This window comes from Dromiciops gliroides, chromosome 2 (assembly GCF_019393635.1).
Source record: "Dromiciops gliroides isolate mDroGli1 chromosome 2, mDroGli1.pri, whole genome shotgun sequence".
Taxonomy (NCBI): Eukaryota; Metazoa; Chordata; class Mammalia; order Microbiotheria; family Microbiotheriidae; genus Dromiciops; species Dromiciops gliroides.
In genome coordinates, this window is record NC_057862.1 from 94269393 (window position 1) to 94289441 (window position 20049).

The 20049-nt window shown below is 36.9% G+C and overlaps 2 protein-coding genes across 3 annotated transcripts in view; one reads left to right on the forward strand and one right to left on the reverse strand.

Moving 5' to 3' along the window:
- PDZD8 (PDZ domain containing 8) overlaps positions 1 to 7787 on the forward strand; it is a 119170-nt gene extending 111383 nt beyond the window's left edge. For both annotated transcript variants that reach the window (XM_043981952.1, XM_043981951.1), the window contains 2 exons: positions 2220 to 2382; positions 5333 to 7787. In XM_043981952.1, the coding sequence (XP_043837887.1) occupies positions 2220 to 2382; positions 5333 to 7476 (2307 nt within the window). In that variant the 3' untranslated portion in view covers positions 7477 to 7787. The remainder of the gene's footprint in view (positions 1 to 2219; positions 2383 to 5332) is intronic.
- Positions 7788 to 12999: 5212 nt separating this feature from the next.
- The window catches only part of SLC18A2 (solute carrier family 18 member A2), a 45999-nt gene continuing 38949 nt past the window's right edge, over positions 13000 to 20049 (reverse strand). The window contains exons 13-16 of the mRNA XM_043981953.1: positions 19982 to 20045; positions 17119 to 17238; positions 16692 to 16825; positions 13000 to 13646 (exon numbers count right to left, since the gene is read on the reverse strand). Of these exons, the coding sequence (XP_043837888.1) occupies positions 13542 to 13646; positions 16692 to 16825; positions 17119 to 17238; positions 19982 to 20045 (423 nt within the window). The 3' untranslated portion in view covers positions 13000 to 13541. The remainder of the gene's footprint in view (positions 13647 to 16691; positions 16826 to 17118; positions 17239 to 19981; positions 20046 to 20049) is intronic.

Sequence of the window (20049 nt, forward strand, 5' to 3'; positions counted from 1 at the left end):
AGGGTTTGCAAAATCTTTTACATTTCTTACCTCATTTGATCTTTGCAAGAACCTTGTGAGGTTCCCCTTTTACAGTTGAGAAAACGGTAGGTGAGAGGTTAAATGACTTGTCCAGGGTCACACAGGTAAGTCTCTGAGGCAGAATTTGAACTCAGGTCTTCCTGATTCTTGGTCCAAGAACACTGAATTACTTAGCTCTTTACAGGGTGTTTTGTTGTTGTTGTTGTTTTTTGTTTTTTGTTTGTTTGTTTTTAAAATAATTTCTTTTACTTTAATTTAGTATAAAATCTTAATGAAAATTTTAGTTCAGTGCTGTCATAGTTAAAAAGTCCATTCATCTCCTTTTTACTTAAGTGTTCAATGAACTGTTTTGGATGGATTGTACTCTATGAAGGAGCTTGTTTGAGCATTTGTTGGCACGTGTTTATTGTGTTAAAACAATTATGTATCACATTTTAAAAATAAAAAGTCAATTAGGATTAAATGGAACTTGTTTTTTCTCAAACAAATAATTTTTATTTACAGACAAAAATGACATTAAAATAAGCTCAGAATAAAAGATGAATTTGAATCAGACAAGCTGCTTCTCCCCATCCCCACTTACAGGGGATATCTTCAGATCACGGCACATTTAGCCCAGTTATCCTATGTGTTATAATTTTATGACAATCTAAAATGGAATGGTATGTTCCTCTTAAGAACAACTCTGAGACTTAGAAGATCCTCAGTCACTTAAGGGAGAAAAAGGATTCTATCATTTATACTATATCCTTCTTGAAATGAGTTAAAACAGTAGGCCAATATGTCTTCTCAACATTTTTCAATAGAGTTGCAAACCAAAAGAAATTTTATCTACTTTCAGTTAATCAGAGAATTCATCCTTCAACCCCCATATTAGACTATTTTAGAGAATGGAAATTTTACTATATTTGTTTAATTTAAAAGCATCCTGGGGAGCAGCTAGGTGGCGCAGTGGATAGAGCACCGGCCCTGGATTCAGGAGTACCTGGGTTCGGATCCGGCCTCAGACTCTTAACACTTACTAGCTGTGTGACCCTGGGCAAGTCACTTAACCCCCATTGCCCCACAAAAAAAAAACCAAACAAAAAAACCCCAACAACAACAAAAAAAGCATCCTTTAAATTTACATGTGCTTATACACACCCCATTTATCAGCCTGTATTTTTAGTTGAAAAAAGTGGATAGTTCAAAGTATGTTACATCCATTATCTTATTTAATCTTTACTGTGAAGCCTTGAGAGGTTGGCAAGGTAGGTATTTCCCACATTTTATAGATGCAGAAACTGAGTCTCTGAGATGTTAAATAACTTGTCTAAGGTAGGTCCCAGTGCTAATGAAGTGACAGGGCCAGAGCTGAAAGCCCGGACATCAGAATGTCTGTACGAGGGGAAGAGAGAGGACTACTTTGTTAAAGTTAGCACACCCATCGTTTGTTACACAAGCTGCAGATTCAAAGAATTTATCATTGCACTTTTCAGTTATAAATTGGTAGTTAACATTTCAATGTTAGACAGTCATGACCCCAAATAACATTTCATAGAGAGTAAATATGCACACACATATTTTGATGTGTTTGTGTGTGTGTATACACACACACACACACACACACACACACACACATACACTCCCCACTCCCCGCCCCCCTCCCGGCCAACACTACAGGCCCTTGGAAAGTAGGCACCCATTTTATTAATTCCTTTTCAAACCCCCTCTTCTGTAGGTTGAGAAAGTTCATTAAAGGTAATTTGACTAAAAGGTAATTTGATGGTTTGTGCAGATTATTCCAGGCCCACTTACATTACCTCCCAAGTGGAGGCTTATTTGTCTTGCTACTGTAAAGTCTTCTCTCCCTTCACTCCCAGCCCTAGTAAATAAATCTGTTACAGTATCTCTGCCAGAATTCTACCTCCTCAAGTGAAGTCGAGTCCCATTCATTGCCTACCCTTCCCTCTATGTGACATACATACAAATTTCCCAACTCTCATTAACATGAAAAGTGTAGTGGACCAAATAAGACCTAGGTTTAAATCCCAGGTATTAAAAGCTTTGTGCAGAGCCTTGATTTCTTCATCTGCAGATGGGCATTGTTCCCCTTGTATTACCTGAGGCAGTTGGTTGGAGTGCTATGTGAACGAGTTGTTATTACTAATAAGTTTGTTGTATCAAGATTCATTCTGGAACATTTTCTCTTTCTCAAGGCTGAGTTAGTCAAAGGCAACTTACAAAGTGTTGGACTTACACTTCGCCTGGTTCAGTCATCTGATGGATATGGTGGACATGTTGTCATTGAGACTGTGGCACCAAATTCACCTGCTGCACTTGCAGATCTTCAGCGGGGGGACAGACTTATAGCCATTGGAGGTAATTTCTGCCTTTGCTCTTTACAATGAACTGGAATGATTTTGACTTAGAAAATAAACTTTTAAACTAGTCCATGGTTTTAAGCCAGTGGATTGATATTTGATATATTGCAACTCCCACCCCCACCCTTTTCACCTCATCAAATTTTGACTACACAATTCTCTTTTCTCCTCTAGTATCATTTTTTTCCATCCTTTCCCCTTTCCCCAGTTTAACCCTCCTCCTTAATGGTAATAAACTTATCGGTAATATATCCAACTAATATACAAATGCAAGGTATCCTAATTGCTATTGCTTGCTGGGTACCATCACCACCACCACTATATGGGAGAATAAGGCAATTGTCATTCCATGAGAATAAATGGGTATAGTACTTCTTGGCTACAGGCCTTACCCCTATTCATAGACTAACCATTTAGCAGAAGATGTGGCTGAACATAATGGGATAACTTTCATATAGGTCATCTTAGAGTACCATGTGATGTAGATAAACATTCAGCTAACATTTATTTATTAATATTATTAAATGTAGAGTCCTGCTCTAGTTGCTGAGAAAAATATAAAGCTAAACTGGTACCTGACCTCAAGGAACTTACATTCTAATACTATATTTGCAAAGCAGTGAATTAATGTCAGGATTATCCATATCTGGAAGTGCAGGTTATGTAATTTAGAAATTATCTATTTTCCTTATTTATAATCTTATTCAGTGACTATTAATAAATCTTACCATTTAATTTTTACCTAAGGAAGCAAAGATTAGCCCATATTTTCTCTGCTAAAGACCTGAAGTGTGCAACTTTGACTTACAATCAAAAGTTAAAATGAGTATAACTTACTTGAAGAGCTCTGGTGACCATATTTTATGTTAGGGGTCATCAAATCCAGCTCCTTCAATTTACATATGAGAAAACTGAAGTTCAGAGGAGTCCAGGAACTTGGCTTTTCAAAGTCAAATAGATCACAAATGACAGGGTCAAGATTCAAACCCATTCAGTACTTTCCACTCCTCACATACTAGATGGTTGCTCTAGTAGCCCAGAGACACCTGGGTAAGCAAGGGAGAAGGAAGGTGCTACCTTGCTCAAGTACCTGTATAACCCAGTTTTTCTACAACTTTTCTCCTTCCAAGACAGATAATAAATTACTTTGTTTAAGGAGTGGTACTAGACAGAGTAAGACTTAATGACAAAAGGGAATTAATTTAACTTTCAAGCAAACCATACCTTATTTTATTTTTGCTTTTTCTGGGTCCAGCAAACTAGTTTTGAAAGTTAAATCCACTGATGATCCTCTTACCTTTTGTTTCCAGGTAAGTTAGTCTTCATCTCTCCCATAGCCCATGAAGTACTTTTTACTCCTTCACCAGAGTGATAGCTTCTTGTTCTTTTCCCATGCTGGCCTAAATACCAAGAATCTCCTTTCAAGTAAAACAATTACCTAACCACCTTCTCTTAGGCCATGAAGATGGTAATTTGCCATTAGGAAGGAGCTCAGTCCTCTAGACTGTGGTCTCCCCCTTTGCCCTTTCTCAGCAGTACTAACTCACACATCAGCTTGGTATATGCAAAAGCCAACATCCATAATAATCCTTCATATCTTCAAAGAAGAGAATGTTTTTCCATCTTTTCCAAAAACAAAAACAATGTTGGTCATTACAATTACATGTTCAGTTTCTTTCCTTTGTCCTTTATTTTATTGCCATTGTCTAAGTTGTTTTTTGGTTATGCTTTTTATTCTTTTAATTCATATGCTTTCCCATATTTTTCTCAATTCTTCATGTCAATTATTTCCTATAGCACACATATTCCATTATATTTATATAACCACAATTTGTTTAGCCTTTCTCCACCTACTTGGTGTCCAGTTCTTTGCTACTCCTAAAAGCTCTGCTATAGATACTTTCTCTGTGATACATTTCTTTCTGCCTTTGTCCTCCTGTCAATACCTAGCAATGAGATCTCTGGCGCAATTAGTCACTTTTTTAAAGCATAATTCCATTTTCTGTTTTTGGAACAGATTAATGATTTTCTTGGCATAGCCAGTGGAAAAAACCCCTTTTTACCAAAGAAAATCATCTGCTTTGTCCGGGGTGCTGGGAAGTTAAGTGACTTGTGTAGGGCCACATAACCAGCATTTGTCAGAGGTAGGATTTGAACCTAGGCCTCCCTAGTGGCCAGCTCTCTATCCACTACACCATCCTGACTCGATTTCATGTTCCTTTCTAAAAAGATCATAGCGACTCACAGCTCTACCACAGTGTAGTAGTGTGTTTGTCTTCTCACAGTCTCTCCAACATTGACAATTCCCATCTTTTCTTAATTATTTCCGCCCCCAGGGCAGTGAGGGTTAAGTGCCTTACCCAGGGTCACACAGCTAGTAATTGTCAAGTGTCTGAGGCTGGATTTGAACTCAGGTCCTCCTGAATCCAGGACTGGTGCTTTATCCACTGTACCACCTAGCTGCCCCTATTTCCATCTTTTGTGATAATCACCAATATTCTAGGTGTCAAATAAAATGTAAAGAGATGTTTTGATTTGCCTTTTTCTCATTAGTGATGTAGAGCAATCTTTCATGTGGTCATTAATAGCATGTAATTCTTTGGGGAACTTTTTGTTTACATCCTTTGGCTACTTATCCCTTCCTCTCAATACATTTTAAGAAGTTAAATAATTCTGAGTGTGCTTTTTGGTTTGAAAGAGTTTAAATTCTCAACTATTTGCATTATTTGTATTTGGCTATTGGATAGGATGGCACCAAACCCACTATTTCAGAAAAATCTATCCCAGAGCCAAATGAGTTTTATTTAGTTATATTAGCCCATGCATCTGCCTCTTAGTGCAGATCATCAAAAGTTGAATATAACATTTACAACATTTACAGATATAAATGATTCTTATGACAGTAATTTACTGTGTTTTCTTTGTTCGTTTGTTTTTCTCTTAAATAGGAGTTAAAATCACATCTACAATCCAAGTGTTAAAGCTCATCAAGCAAGCAGGTGACAGAGTGATGGTGTACTATGAAAGGCCTGTTGGTCAGAGCAATCAAGGGCCAGTCCTACAGCAGGATAGTTTTACACAGTTGGAAGATAATAGTTTTCTGACAAACCAATATCAACCAAATGATGAAGAGGACATAGCTAGCCTTGTAGTGGATGTCGATAACAAAGATCTAGATTTAGAATTTGAAGATTTGGCATGCGATGTCAAGGTACAAAATGAGCCCAAAGAAGAGGTTCCATCAGTAAGTCAGAGTCCCAAACGTAGTTCAGGAGCAGTTCTTAATAAGCCTTATGGATCTATCTCACCAATCTTAACTCGTAAATCAGGAAGTTATGTGACACCACGAAGTTCTGTAGTCAGAGATACAGCCAAATTAATGACCCCCAAGACTCCTGAAATTTTAGACCCAGGACAACAGTCAGCAAGAGGATCACAAATATCTCTTAAGCCTTCTGTGTCACCAAGGCCAGTATTGAAATTTGTTCCATCCTCTACTGATACTCAAAGCCAGGCAGAATCAGATACACCTGTTGAAAAAACAGAGAAATCACTCTCCCTTCTACAAACAGAAAAACTCTCAGAAAGGTTAATAACAACAACTATTAATCATACAGAAGAGGCATCTATGTCAAAGCCAACTGTGGTAAGGCAGGAAGTGGCAAAAGACCCAGTTTCAGAAAGTGCTAACAAGGACAGTGCAGATGACCAAACATGGGAATCAGCAGAAATTCTTTATCACCATAAAGTAGGTAAATGGACAAGAATAAAGGGAACTTGTATTTTTGACATAGAAAGCTGTCATAAGTACCTGAATGTTGCAGTGTGGTGCAGAGATCCTTTCAAGGTGGGTGTTCTCATCTGCTTAGGACATGTTAGTATAAAACTAGAAGAGATTGCTTTAGGATGTTTAGCTACTTCAAACTTGGATTATCTTACAAAATTCAGATTGAATGCTCCAACACCCAAAGCTATGGTTTCTAGAACAGCATTGAGAAATCTGAGTCTGCAAAAGGGATTCAATGAAAAATTCTGCTTTGGTGATATTACTATCCATTTCAAATATTTGAGAGAAGGAGAACATGAACATTATATGAATCTTATGGAGAAGGAAAAGGAAAGCAGTTTGATAGAGGACATTCCTACCCTTAGTAAAGATGACTATATTGTTGGACAGATGAATTTTGCAGAAAATAAACATAGTTTCCAAGACACTCAGTTCCAGAATCCAACATGGTGCGACTACTGTAAGAAGAAAGTTTGGACTAAAGCAGCTTCTCAGTGCATGTTTTGTGCTTATGTTTGCCATAAAAAATGTCAAGAAAAATGCTTTGCTGAAACCCCACTTTGTGTAGGACCTGAGAAGCGAGTGGACCGGATCTTTAAAAACTTTCGGCTCGAAGGACAAGAAAGTATGTTGGGAATACCTTCTAATAAATCAGTCGGCAAAAGTACAGGTATAACAAGAACACTATGGAATACTAGCTCTCGTATCTTAAACTTGCGTCAAGCTGCTAGAAGAAGCCAAGCTGAACAAATTACTGAATTAGCAGAACCCTCCCCCAAGCCAACACCAAACACCTCTGATAATGAAGGCAGTGATACAGAGATCTGTAGTCCTTTCAAACGGGGAATCAAATTGGCAAGAAAAGAAGGAGGCCTAGATGACAGCGTCTTCATTGCAGTGAAAGAAATTGGTCGTGACCTTTATAGGGGTTTGCCCAATGAGGAAAGATTCCAGAAGCTAGAATTCATGTTAGATAAACTGCAGAATGAAATTGACCAGGAGCTGGAACACAACAACTCAATTGCTAGAGAAGAGAAAGAGGCAACTGATGCAAAGAAAAAGGCACTCCTTTCGACTGCTTTGACTAAATCAGGGGAAAGACTGCAAGCTCTAACGCTTCTTATGATACACTACAGAGCAGGTATTGAAGATCTAGAACTAGAAACTCTATCTTTATATCAAACCAAAAAAGTGACTACAGAAGATGTAGAAGAAGACCTCGATAATGAAATATGTGAACTAATGGAGGCTCAACCTTTTGAGAGCCTATCAGATGAATTATTTGACCCATCTGAACCTCTGTAGTAGACTGTTTGCCTATTTAACCTTCCAAACAATTGCAGGAAAATTACACTTACTAAAATACATCAGATACCCCCTCATTTAAACACTCTTATAATATGTATGGCCTGCTTCTCTACATTTATTTGCCCGTCTTAACAGCAAAAAAAATGATAGGTTTTTGGTTTTTGTTATTTTTTTCCAAGCAAAAAGTATGACCATTTGACTTGGCTAAATTGGTTGATTTGGATTGTATTATAACATACTTTAGGGGTTAATATTGGGAATTTATTTTTACTAATTTATTTTTAACTTTTTCTATTATGGAAACATTTCATGTTGATGTTACTTTCCTTTTTGTTTCTGAATTAGTGTTAAATAGTATACTGTCAAAATTCTAAAAAATGTTTTAATTTACATCATGGTGATAGTTATGAACTTGCTGCATGCCCAAACTGACAACACAGCAATCACTGAGGGAACAGGTTTTGAAACTTTTGATCATGTTACATTGGTTTTTGTCTCAAATTGGCTGTAGGATGTTTCTTTCTTTTTTTTTTTTTTTTTGACTGGGGGGGTGGGGAGGGACAGGGTATAAGGGAAATGGGTTCACAATGGAGGTAGATTTGGAGTAGGAATTGTTTTTGGGGGGGTGGCCAAACATTTCACGAAAGCGAACACTGTGGTTTTTATTTTGTCTATGATGATTTAGTAAAGATATTATTATATATGATGTTGCTTGCTTTCTATGCTTTTGTTTTTAAGAAAATGTTCTTTTCAAAAGTTGTACAATTGAATTATGGTAATGTAAAGACCCAGCTGATTGCTTCCTTTGAAGAGCTTGCACTATTGAAATATGGAAAGTTATAGGTACAGTTTGATGCATTTGGTCAAGAATTTCTAGCCAGGTCACTAACATTTTTTGACTGTAAATTTAAGAATTTTTAAATTATGAAAAATATAATCAATAGATCTTTGATATTTAACCTTTCAAAATGTTGATGCTTCACCTTTTACAGATTGATGTATCTCCTAAAAAGCATTTAAGGTTCTAAACATTTAGATCCTTAAAAATCTTTATCCTGCAGGAAATAAAATGTGGGAAAGGATGTCAAGTTTCAGAAGACTGTAAAGCAGTTGGATTGGTAATTGAGTTTTGTTTTAGAAACAGGAAGACTGCTTAGGGAAGAACATTGTACAATAGCATGTTTGATCCATTAGCTGTCTCCCATATCACAAAACTTCATTTAGACCAATGGAATGGGTGTTTTTATTCAGAACACTTTTATGTAATATAGACAGACAGAATTGGAGCCATTCTCTGAAAAGGAAAATCTGAGATGATCCTAGATTTAGACTATCCTTCCTTACTACCATGTGATTGATGGGAGATGTACATATATATTCTCTCTCTCCCCCATCCCTTTCTCCCTCTTTTTCTCTCCCGCTTTCATCTCACCCCTCCCCCTTCTCCTGCCCTACAGTATTTTGAATGTTTTGGCTTTTTGCATATGTATAAATCATATATGCATATTTTCTTCCCTGTGAGTAGGTACTTTACAAGAGAATTGGTTTTACAACATTTTGGAAATTAAACTGGCTATAAAACAGGTTAATAATTTACAAATAGTTTATGATAACTTCTAAGGCTGGAGGGAATTGGCATAATGTAATGGAAAAGGCAGTGGCCCAGAAGTTGAAACCTGAGTTTTAGTCCAAGTATTTCTACTAATAAGCTCTATGACCTTAGGCAAGTCACATAGCCTCTCTGTGCCTCAGTTTCCCCATCTGTAAAATGGGTTTGTAATACCTGCCCTTTCTACCTCACAGGATTGTTGTGAGGAGAACATTGTGTGTGGGAGAACATTTAAAAGTAAAGCATACAAATTCAAGATGGTTATTATTATTAGCCTATTAAGGCAGCAATCCGGGGAGAGGGGAAATGGGGAAACACAGATCTACAGACTGCTACTTCACTCTCATAATGAATGCTTTTGTTCATGCAACTTTTAATAATTGCAAGATGTTGTTTAGCCAAGTGTGTGAAAAATGTATTCCAATTTTTTAAAGGGCCTGTTCTATAATTTTTTTAAAAATACCATTGCAGATACAAATTTCCTTAAAATTTCACATATCCTATAAATTACTCAATAATTCAAATTGAAAATGAAATTGTGTCCTATATAGCTAAGCTACCGAGTTTTGGCTTATAAAAATAGTTTACCATCACTGATGACCAGCAGGGATTACAGGCCTTTTTAGTGACTACGACTATGATTATGGTAATGCCAAGGTAGTTTTCATTGACATCCAAGAACTCCATGAGATCTCTCTCCACCTGGTTTAAGAGAGCTGTAGAAATAACAGGAAACTTTGGGTTCCTGAAAATCCATTCAGGTTTTGAAAGTATTTAACCATGTAGAACAATGACTATAGAAAGCCTAGATAAAACCTTATTTACATAATGCTGCTAATGATATGTGTAAGGTATAGATTTAATGTAGTGCAATGTTTGTTCTTCTATACACTGGGTAAAGGGGACTGCTGTTATATATCAGAGAAGGTGAAGCAACAATCCAGTTAACCTAATTTATATGACATAAGGCTCCAGAGGGAAAAATTATAATACATTACATTACTGATGTTGTAATCCTTGCTGCCGTGCTATGTTATCAATAGCTAAAAAAACAAATAATAAAGACTACCACAGAAAACAAGAATATTTTTATTTTTGTGACATCTAGAGAGTTGGTAGATGTTACATATTTCAGAGATTGCTTCCTACTAGAATTTTGTCATGGAAACAAGCATTTATAAAGTCTGATTTCATTAAATAAAGCTATCATTTTTAAGCTGCTTAAAAGGTTTTTTTTTTAATATGCACAATATATCACTGTCTAAATCTAGGAAATTCTGGAGGATTTCTGTGTACCTCCACTATATTACAAGTAAGAATATTTAGCTTAATTTTCTTAAGGTATTATTCAACCCAAATCAACAAAAGTAGAATTTTCACTACATTTTTCACCTATGTCACATAATCTTTGGATTCAAAACTTTTGTAATTTGTTACTTTCCTTGGCCTTTGAATATTAATCTTAACTCTAATTGAGGTATGTAGATAGATTCCTGTGGTTCCAAGATAAAGATGTTTTACAACATGGGAGGGACTCTTAAGTATTAGATACCTGGGTTGTTTTTTTTTTTATTCTTGTTGTGAGTGTTAGTATCTAAAGAGTTTATCCAAAAGATCTCAAACCCCCAGCCATGAACTTCACTCTTAATTTCATTATGCCATTATAGCCATAAGAAATGTGCTATTCTGAATTAAAACCTTATATTGCCATCTCCCCCCTCACATTAGTATAACCTTTTATTAAAAGTCAGATACTATAATTACAAAATCATCCAGCAGCTAATAAATATTCACTGATCTTTTTGTACCAAGTCATATATTGATATGAATATCCAAAATGTTAATTCAGGTGCATAGCTGTCTTTTGCCTCAACCTTTGTCTTAATTGTGCTGCTCGTTAAAGAGATCGGGTTTTAATGATCCAATTGTATGAAACCTAAGACCATGGAATAAACCAATCCAAATCCAGATATCCACATGCAGGAGAGATTCCAGAAGAAATTATATGTGGCCAAGGTAAAGTTACTCATTTAAAAATCTTCAATTATCCCAATGTCCAAAACAAATGGAAATAGGCATAGTATAGAATTCAGAGCCCATTTATTTCTTAAGTTGACTGAAACATGAATTTCACAGGTACACTAACCCCTCCAAAAAAAGACACATATGCAGCACTGCCTTATCGTAAGCTTCTTGTACTTTCATCAACACAATTTTTTTAACCAATTACAAATGTGAAACCCACTTTTGTTCCAAGTACAGTCATGGGAGAGGTATTTTGCTTTTATATATTATGATACGTAAACATATTTGGTGCATCTTTTTGTTCTGGTAAATAATTAGGAATGTGCCCCTCTTTCAGGTCTTACCAACCTGAAATATTAAATTATTTTTAATTAAATTCTTGTCCTTTCTTAGTTGGAGTTTTTCATACTCCTCAAATGGCCATCTTCTGTCCCCAGGCTGTCAGCAATAGAAGTCTTATTGACTAGTTCTCTTGAGAAAATTAAGTATGTCTCCTAAAGTATAGTTCCTTGTCATTGTGCTGCTTTCACATAACCCTTGAAAGTTCCTGGGTTGGGTTGGGTTGGGTTGGGGGGGGGGTTCTTTTTGGCCCATTCCTTTTTTATAGCCAGTTACACAGGTACAATTAGAAAGTTTGTGTTGACCTTCTGTTTTAGCTCCAACCAGTCTTTGCCTGGGCTGTCTTATATAACATCAGAACCAACAGACAACTTGTTCTATTTGAATACATCACACCGAGAAACTGAACTTTTAATCAGATGGAACCACCTTGATAAGATCTCCATAAAGTAAATGGGAATGAGTGTAACTGGCAACTCTTCTAGAGAATAAGGACTAATGAGATCAGAGATACGTTTTTCTTTTTAACTACCTGTCTGTTGATCTGATGTTTATAATGTGGAGTTTTAGAACAACCAGTAACTAAGGTTTGGCTACTTTTCTTTGCTTTACAATCACAAAATTGTTAAATTAGCCACTACCATCATTTCAGATGTATACCACAATATTGTTAATACAGTATTATAAATACACTGCACATTTTACAAAACCATATGTAAACAAGTCTCCACTGTAACAAAATGTGCTGTTAACTTTGAAAAAAGGCACACAGTTGAACTCACATGAAATCCCACATTACACTGCATGAGATGAATGTTGATAACTTGTTGAATCTTTTTAGACAGTTTGGTTTTATTTTTATTTCTTAATAGTTGTGTAAACATATATGTAAATGAACCCTACTCTGCACCTAATTGTGCTTGCTTCATTACATTGAAGCTTTGAACATAGATCATTCCATTTTTATTTGACCTCCATTTTCAATTATATATTTTTTTCTAACAAATCAGGTAAACATATTTCATATATATAGAAAATAAAATTATAAGCAATCTAAAACCTAATATCCTACTACTACAAGACAGTGTTGTTCTAAAGAGATTGAAGATATCTTGAGATTTTGGTTAGATTTTTTGTTTTAAGGCAAATATTTACAATTAGGCTTTGTTTTAGTATTTTGAACTAAAAGGATGAACAGTCCAAATTATGTAAGTTGAGTACACTTATATAACAACACCCTCCATGAAATCTAATCAACAAAAGTCTAATAAGCATTAACAAGTTTTAAAATAATACCAGTGTGTGTTGGTTGGTATTTTTCTCTGCCTCTTTAATGAAATTTCTTTTTAGTTGAGTCTATGATTACCATTAAAATCCTATTGAATAAAAATAACTTTACATTAATACCTCTTTCCCAAAACACTGTTTACATGGAAATGTAATGCCAATGTCATTTTACATATATGCAAAAAAGTGATTGACAAGTCCTAGCAACAACCTTAACTTCAAAAATTACACTTTCCAAATAATTTTAATTTCCCCAGCCAATTTTTAACTTATATGTGTACACTAAAAGTTCAAGTACAATTCAGCACTATAATTCAGGATAACTTTTTGAGATAATTGTTGGATTGGTTCCATTCTTTGGACATGGAATGGTTTTTGCATTGTTGGAATAGGCTAGATAATGTGCTGTATGTTCATACACATTACCAGTAACGATTCAGGGAAAAAAATAGAGAATCTTATGCTAAGTGTTCAGGAATGTAAGTTTAAAAAATTATACTTGATCAAGATTCAACCATTTATACAGATTTACACTAGAGCTTAATAAAAATATATTGTGTGATATTTGATAAAATTAAATACATAAAATAAATTTTTAACACTATACAACCCCCTAGAAAAGCTTCATTTTCTTTATAAGGCTGTTAGCAATCTTTCATAATGTTGGGGGGAAAAAAATGTTTTTAACCTTTGGCTTCTTTACAACACCATTAGCATACAGTACAACCAAGATGTTTTGATGAGCTGTTTCACAGGAAACACTGCATTGTATACCACAGAATACTTATGGCTTTTGAAGTTGTCAGTCACTTTCAGATTCTTCCTCATCAACTGTTGGATACGACTGAATGTTGTTCTGCGTGTACATTTTTGTTTTAATTGGGCAGTTGTGATCCATGAGTATTGCCTAAAAAAACCCAAAAAACAAAAAAGCCCCCATGTAATATTAATCTTTGGGGGTTTTTGTTATGTAGACCATAATTTTATTATTATAATTCTGATTCTTAGATTTTAGATTCATTTTCAAGTTGTTTTTAGTAACCAGCCAGTTAGCCTAGAATCTCTTAACAGTGAATGCACAAACCAAAGATCTGCTCTTAATAATAATAGCATTTATTTAGCCTCTTAAGGTTGCAATGCACTTAGGTTAACTCAGGTGTTCTTCATGATAACCTTGTGTGAGGGTTATCCCCTTTTTTACCTGAAAGGAAAGAAGTTCCTTGCCCAGAGTCAAATAGCTTTAATAAGTGGCTGAAGCAGGATTCAAATTCAAGTCTTCCTTAACCCAAATCCAGTTCTCCAACCAGTGTACCACCTACTACCTTTTGCAAGTAGTCCAAAGACTTCGGACAAAAGTTTCTTGATCCTCAGTGTTCCTTCATATGACTTAATTAGACCCATCAAAATGGTAGGCAATAATGCATAAAACAGTAAAATATCTTGGGGATGCAAGTTAGGTTAAGTCAGTGTTGTAGTACACCTAGCATGTTAGCATTAGAGGGGCAGCTAGGTGGTGCAGTGCATAAAGTGCTGGGCCCAGGGTCAAGAAGACTCATCTTGGGTTCAAATTTGGCCTCAGGCACTGGCTAGGTGACCCTGAACAAGTCACTTAACCCAATTTGCCTTAGACCACCAGAGAAGGAAATGGCAAATCATTCCAGTATCTTTGCCAAGAAACCCCCAAATAGGATCATGAAAAGCTGGGCACAACTGAACTACTCCCACCAAATATTGAGGAATCTTGCAACTGGAAGAAGTCTTGGAGACTTTCTAGTCTAATCCCCTTTTACAGAAGAGGAAACCAAAGCCCAAGGAGATGGGAATGATTTGCCCCTTTAAATACAGGTTTATCATTAGCAGCTAGACTGGACTCCTGGTCGTGTAAATCCAGTATGGGCATTTTTGCCATGCTGAGTCCCCCGTTTTGCCTAGGAAAGCTTTTTGCAAAGGTTTTATACCTGATTCAAGAGTCAGCATGGCATAGTAAATCTAGTTCTGGCCCTGAAGTTAGAAAGACTTGAAGTTAGATCCTGCCTCAAATAGTTATTATCTGGGTCACTGAGCAAGTCATTCATCTTCTTAGCCTTGATTTCCTTCTCTGTAAAATGGGGGTAGTGGTAACTTTCATGGGGTCATTGTGAAGATCAAATGAGATAATATATTTAAAACCTTTAACACATCTGACATGGGGTGCAATACTCCTTCCACCATACTGTCCTCTTCTACCTGCAGATGTCTAATCAGCATACCCACCTATCACACATTGGGGCCAAACCATTTTTCTTTTTGGTCCATACCTGTAATTTCATTGAAGTTAGGTACTTGTGGTATGAAAACATCCACCACCAAGCATTTAATCTGTAGTTTATGAGTTCTCCAGGGGAACTGAGAGACCCTTGATCACACAGATTACACATGCCAGGCAGAACTTGAATCCAAATCTTTCTGATTCCAAAAATCCAGGATGCTGTCTGCTATGCCACACTCTCTCTTGGAGAGCCAATGCCACATTTCATTGAAACAAAAAATATTACCTCTTTGGAGGAAGAGGACAGGAACAACATAGCAAAAGGGGGGAAAAGAACAGTATTGTAGTGTTCCCAGAAAGCCATTTTCAGTTTAATCTGTCAAAAATCTAAATAAATACTTAGCAAGATGAGTCATTAAAGACTTGAGATGTGCCGTTTACAGCCCATAATTGGAGGCTAGCATAATGGCATCGTTTGAGTCTGCAAATCAACAGCTGCTATTTGCATCTCCGCAGGAAAGAGTGGAGCAGAGAATGACAGGAAATAATGACCTTGGGCAATGAAGAGGAGATAGCAATGCAGTGCAAGAAAATTGATTATTAAACTCGAAGAAAAATCCAATGTCAACAAGTTTGGACATTGAGGAATAAAATGAATAGCTACAAAATCCGAGGGAAGAAATGCAGGAACTAGAATCATAGCTAACGTGTATATAGTGCTTTAACGTTTGTTGCTACTAGCTGGCAGCGTGGTGGAAGGCACTAGCCACTATTACTGAGTTCTGGTCATTAATCAGTCAGTACTTCATGTATACCAGACACTGTGCTAAGTGCACAAAGACCTTCCTCCACCAAAAAGACAAAACTAACCATACCCTCAAAATCTATTGTGAGGAAACAACATGAATTTAGGTAAGTTCATACACATATGACAAGAATGATGTGGAAATCACTTCTAAGTCTTCCCATTTTACTTTTAGAAAAAAGTCAGCTTGTTATTTATTGAGCTTTACCTGTTAAGAAGGTTTTGAGGATTTTAAATTTCCTTATATGGATCTGAAATCTGCCTGCCACATTGCTCCTAGTGCTTAGATCTAAACAGTCTTAGCTCATGGGATACAATCGGTTGAGTAATTGGGAGCTGTTCTAGTAATACACAATACATTAAAATGAGACAATTTCCTTGGAGCTTTCAATGAAAACAGCATGAAGGCAGTAAGGCCAATTCATGTTGTGGAGGTTTCCATTCCAAAGAAGATGAATGTGTTTTACATTTGAGTCATGAGATTGCAGTGGAGGACTGTCTCCTTGCATCATTATTAAAATTTGTCCAACCCTTTTATTTTCAGATAAAGAAAAGAAGGCCTAGAGGGGGGTAGTGGCTTGCCCAAAGTCACTATAGTTGGAAATAAGCATGACTCAGTAGAAAGAATATTGGACTTTAAAGATCTGGTACCACCATGTGATTGTGGGCAAGTCAACTTCTGTGAACTGATTATAAAAATAAAAATAGCATTTGTACTGCCTACCTCAGAGCTTTGGTGAGAAAAGCGCTTTAACTCTAGAGATATGTAAATATAAATTATTAGTATTTATAGAATTAGAACTATTACCCAACTTTCACGACTCCTGGAGTACTCCTTCCATTAGAGTTTCATGCTAACAATCAAAATATTTCATCACATAGTAAAATAAGTATCTTACCATTTTTTCTTCCTTGGCAGGTGGACTTCGAAGGAAAAAGCAGAGAGGGGCAAAGAGAATGTCAATGATCCCAATAATTGTCATGAGCCACGGGAACCCAATCGCCTTTGCAATGGCCCCACCAACAGAAGGACCTTTTAGGAAATAGAAAATTAAAGAGTTCCCTAAAAATTTTGTAGTCAGCAACAAGACAGACAGTTGGTTTTTTTTAAGTGAGGCAATTGGGGTTAAGTGACTTGCCCAGGGTCACACAGCTAGTAAGTGTTAAGTGTCTGAGGCCGGATTTGAACTCAGGTACTCCTGACTCCAGGGCCGGTCCTCTATCCACTGCGCCACCAGCTGCCCCCAGATAGACAGTTTTTAAAGTGGTGTTTTACACTATTAAATAATCCATTTTAAGTGCTTGGGAAAAAAAACATTTCCTTACCTAATGCAAACCCCATGCAAAAGGCAACATCTGCAATGGCATATACACTTCCATAGACGGAGACGTGGCGCAGGTCTACCAGGTAGCCCATGATGGGCATCATTGCGGAATCCACCATTCCTACCAATATTTCAGAGAAACATATTACACAAACCTTACCTTTTGGATTTTAACCTTAGAAGATAGCTAAGTCTTGGGTTTTAACATCACAAGGCAGCTCAGCGGTACAGTGGACAGAGCTGTGGGCCTGTGGTTTGGAAGACCTGTGTTCAGATTTGACTGCAAACACTATCTGTGTGACCCTGGACAACTGACAACCTCTGTCACAGTTTCATCACCTGTAAAATGAGAATAATAGCACCAACCTCCTACGGTTGTGTTGAGGATCAAATGAGATTTATAAAGCACCTAGTGTCTGGCACATAGTAGGCACTTAATTGCTTTATTTCAATCTATGCGAGTCATCAACAGGAAACTTCCTCTTGCAAGGGAACATCTTTTTACCGAGGAATCACTACCTAGACAACTTAAAAAACAAAAAACTAATACTAAAATATGTTTTCAGGCCAGGTTTACTAGGGCTGAACCCTCCTGATGCTAGAGGAATACAAGTTGCTACTGCTGCACCCACAAGCAGCTATGATCATGACTGTCCTTTCTTTGTTATTGGTGGACTCAGTGATTGGGGTTCTAGGTGATTGGCGGAAAGAATGCTGTTCATAGTCCTTTGACCTTTCCAACCTGCCATTGAGCAGACTCCTCAAGGAGATCAATGAGAGAGAGATCCTAAGTATGACAAATATCCAGAGCTCTACTTTTTGTGTTAAACCCTGCCCCCACAAAAAAAACAACTCTGGAAATAAGATGGGTGCCCATTACTTGGTAATTACAGACTATATTGTGTCCTACAAATGTAATCAAAATAATCATACACCTAGAAATGGAAGGGACTTAGGATTTCAAAAGAAATGGGATGTGGCTTGCCAAAGGCCTCACAGGTAAATGTTAAGTGGCCGAATCAGGATCTGAATCCACATACTGTGACTCCTGAGTCCAGAACCCTTCCTACTGTGCCATATTGGCTCAATTGATTATTCCATAAGAAACAATGAATACAAAGAATTCAGGGGAAGTTAGTACATGAACATTTTGCATGAGTTGATGCAGAAAGAGGGAAGAGAGTAGAACCAAGAAAAGAGTAAAAGCCAAATGTTTACAACAAAGTAAATGAGAATCATATTACAGTCTACAACAGCCAATATATTCCTATCAACAAAGATGTTGGGCAGGACTATCAGGAAGCCAATTAATTATGATAACCAATTCTGGGGCCAGCGAAAAGAGGAAGCAGCCTTCCATCTCTTGGCAGAAAGGTGGGGGACTACAGAGTATTAATGAGGCATATGCTATAAGACTGGGTTCATTCATTAAGGTATAATGACAAGGGCTATCAAAGGCAGATAATAATTGTTTTCATTATAAAAAGGAGATTTCAGTGTGTTGGAGCTTATAGTGGGAAATTATCATGATTTTTATTTTTGAGACAAAAAAGATGTTGTGGGTGGTGCTGGGGTAGCTTTGGAGGCAGAAGTCCTGGACTTGCAACCCAATTCTGCCATTTGTCAGCTGCATGGTCTTTGGCAAGTCACAGTATTTTTGTCATCCTATTTTTTCCATCTATAAAATGGGTCTGATAAGATTACCTATTCCCTAAAACTTTAATAAGGATCAAATGGGAATAATGTTTGTAACAATGCTTTGGAGAACCTAAAACATCATGGAAGTGTCAGCTGTTATCGTTCTCCATGCTTTTTCTCTGAGTTCTCCTATGTTTTCCTATATCTCATATTGGTTCCTGTGGATCTCTTGTTTCTGAGCTCCTTGATGATTTGGGGGGGGGGGCAGGGCAAAGAGGGTTAAGTGACTTGCCCAAGGTCACACAGCTAGCAAGTGTCAAGTGTCTGAGGTTGGATTTTAACTTGGGTCCTCCTGAATCCAGGGCCGGTGCTTTATCCACTGTGGCATCTAGCTGTCACCCTTGATGAACTTTTGACGTTGCTAAGTTCCTGAGGTATATGTTCTCAGTCCTGTTTCCTTCCTTTCTGAGGCTCACTTTGTGCACTTGCCCTGCTTTGCTGCCATCAGCTCTGTAAGGGTTCCCCTCACCCTGGTGTGGCACTTAGAGCATATAATAGATGTCATTTTGGTAGCCATGTCATCTCTATAGAAAATGAGACTACAGAAGAGTCCAAACCTTTCATTTGTGTTCTCGTCCCAGTGCCATCGCATTTATCATGAATGTTCTGTATGATCATACCCATAGAGTATAAAATTCTTTCAAATTATCAGTGGCAGGAATTTTCTAATCTTTCAGTTAACATTAATTACTGTAATGCTAATGCTACAAAATTGGATGCCTTTGGCTACAAAAATACTCATTGACCAGACCCTCTGTGAGTCAGTGTATGTTTTCAATTCTAAATCTTGCCATGAGACACACTTTTGCAATTTTATATCCAGACTCATATAAGTAAGCTTGTTCACAAATACGGAGCGTACAAATGTGCCCTGTGGAGGATATTACCCTGTTTACCCAGAGTCAACAGCAGAGTGTCAGTTTGCCTTCTGTAAATATCAGCTTTTTGCAAAAATTGGTTTTCATAAAGAAAATGACTAAAATCTGGAAGTGGGTCCCTTTAATATGGATAAAGTACATGTTATATTTGAACCTTAAGCTGTTGTCCATCTAGCTAATCTTAAGCTCTTAGAATGTTTTAGGTTGGTATCAGAACGAGAACAAATATTTCCAAGCACGGGTAACATAGCAAATGTTATATCTCAGCACAAAGCTTATGTGACTTACCAATTGCAAAACCAACTCCAAAATTTGGTGCTATCAGTCCATAAATGTTTTTGGCAAATGGTACCTCC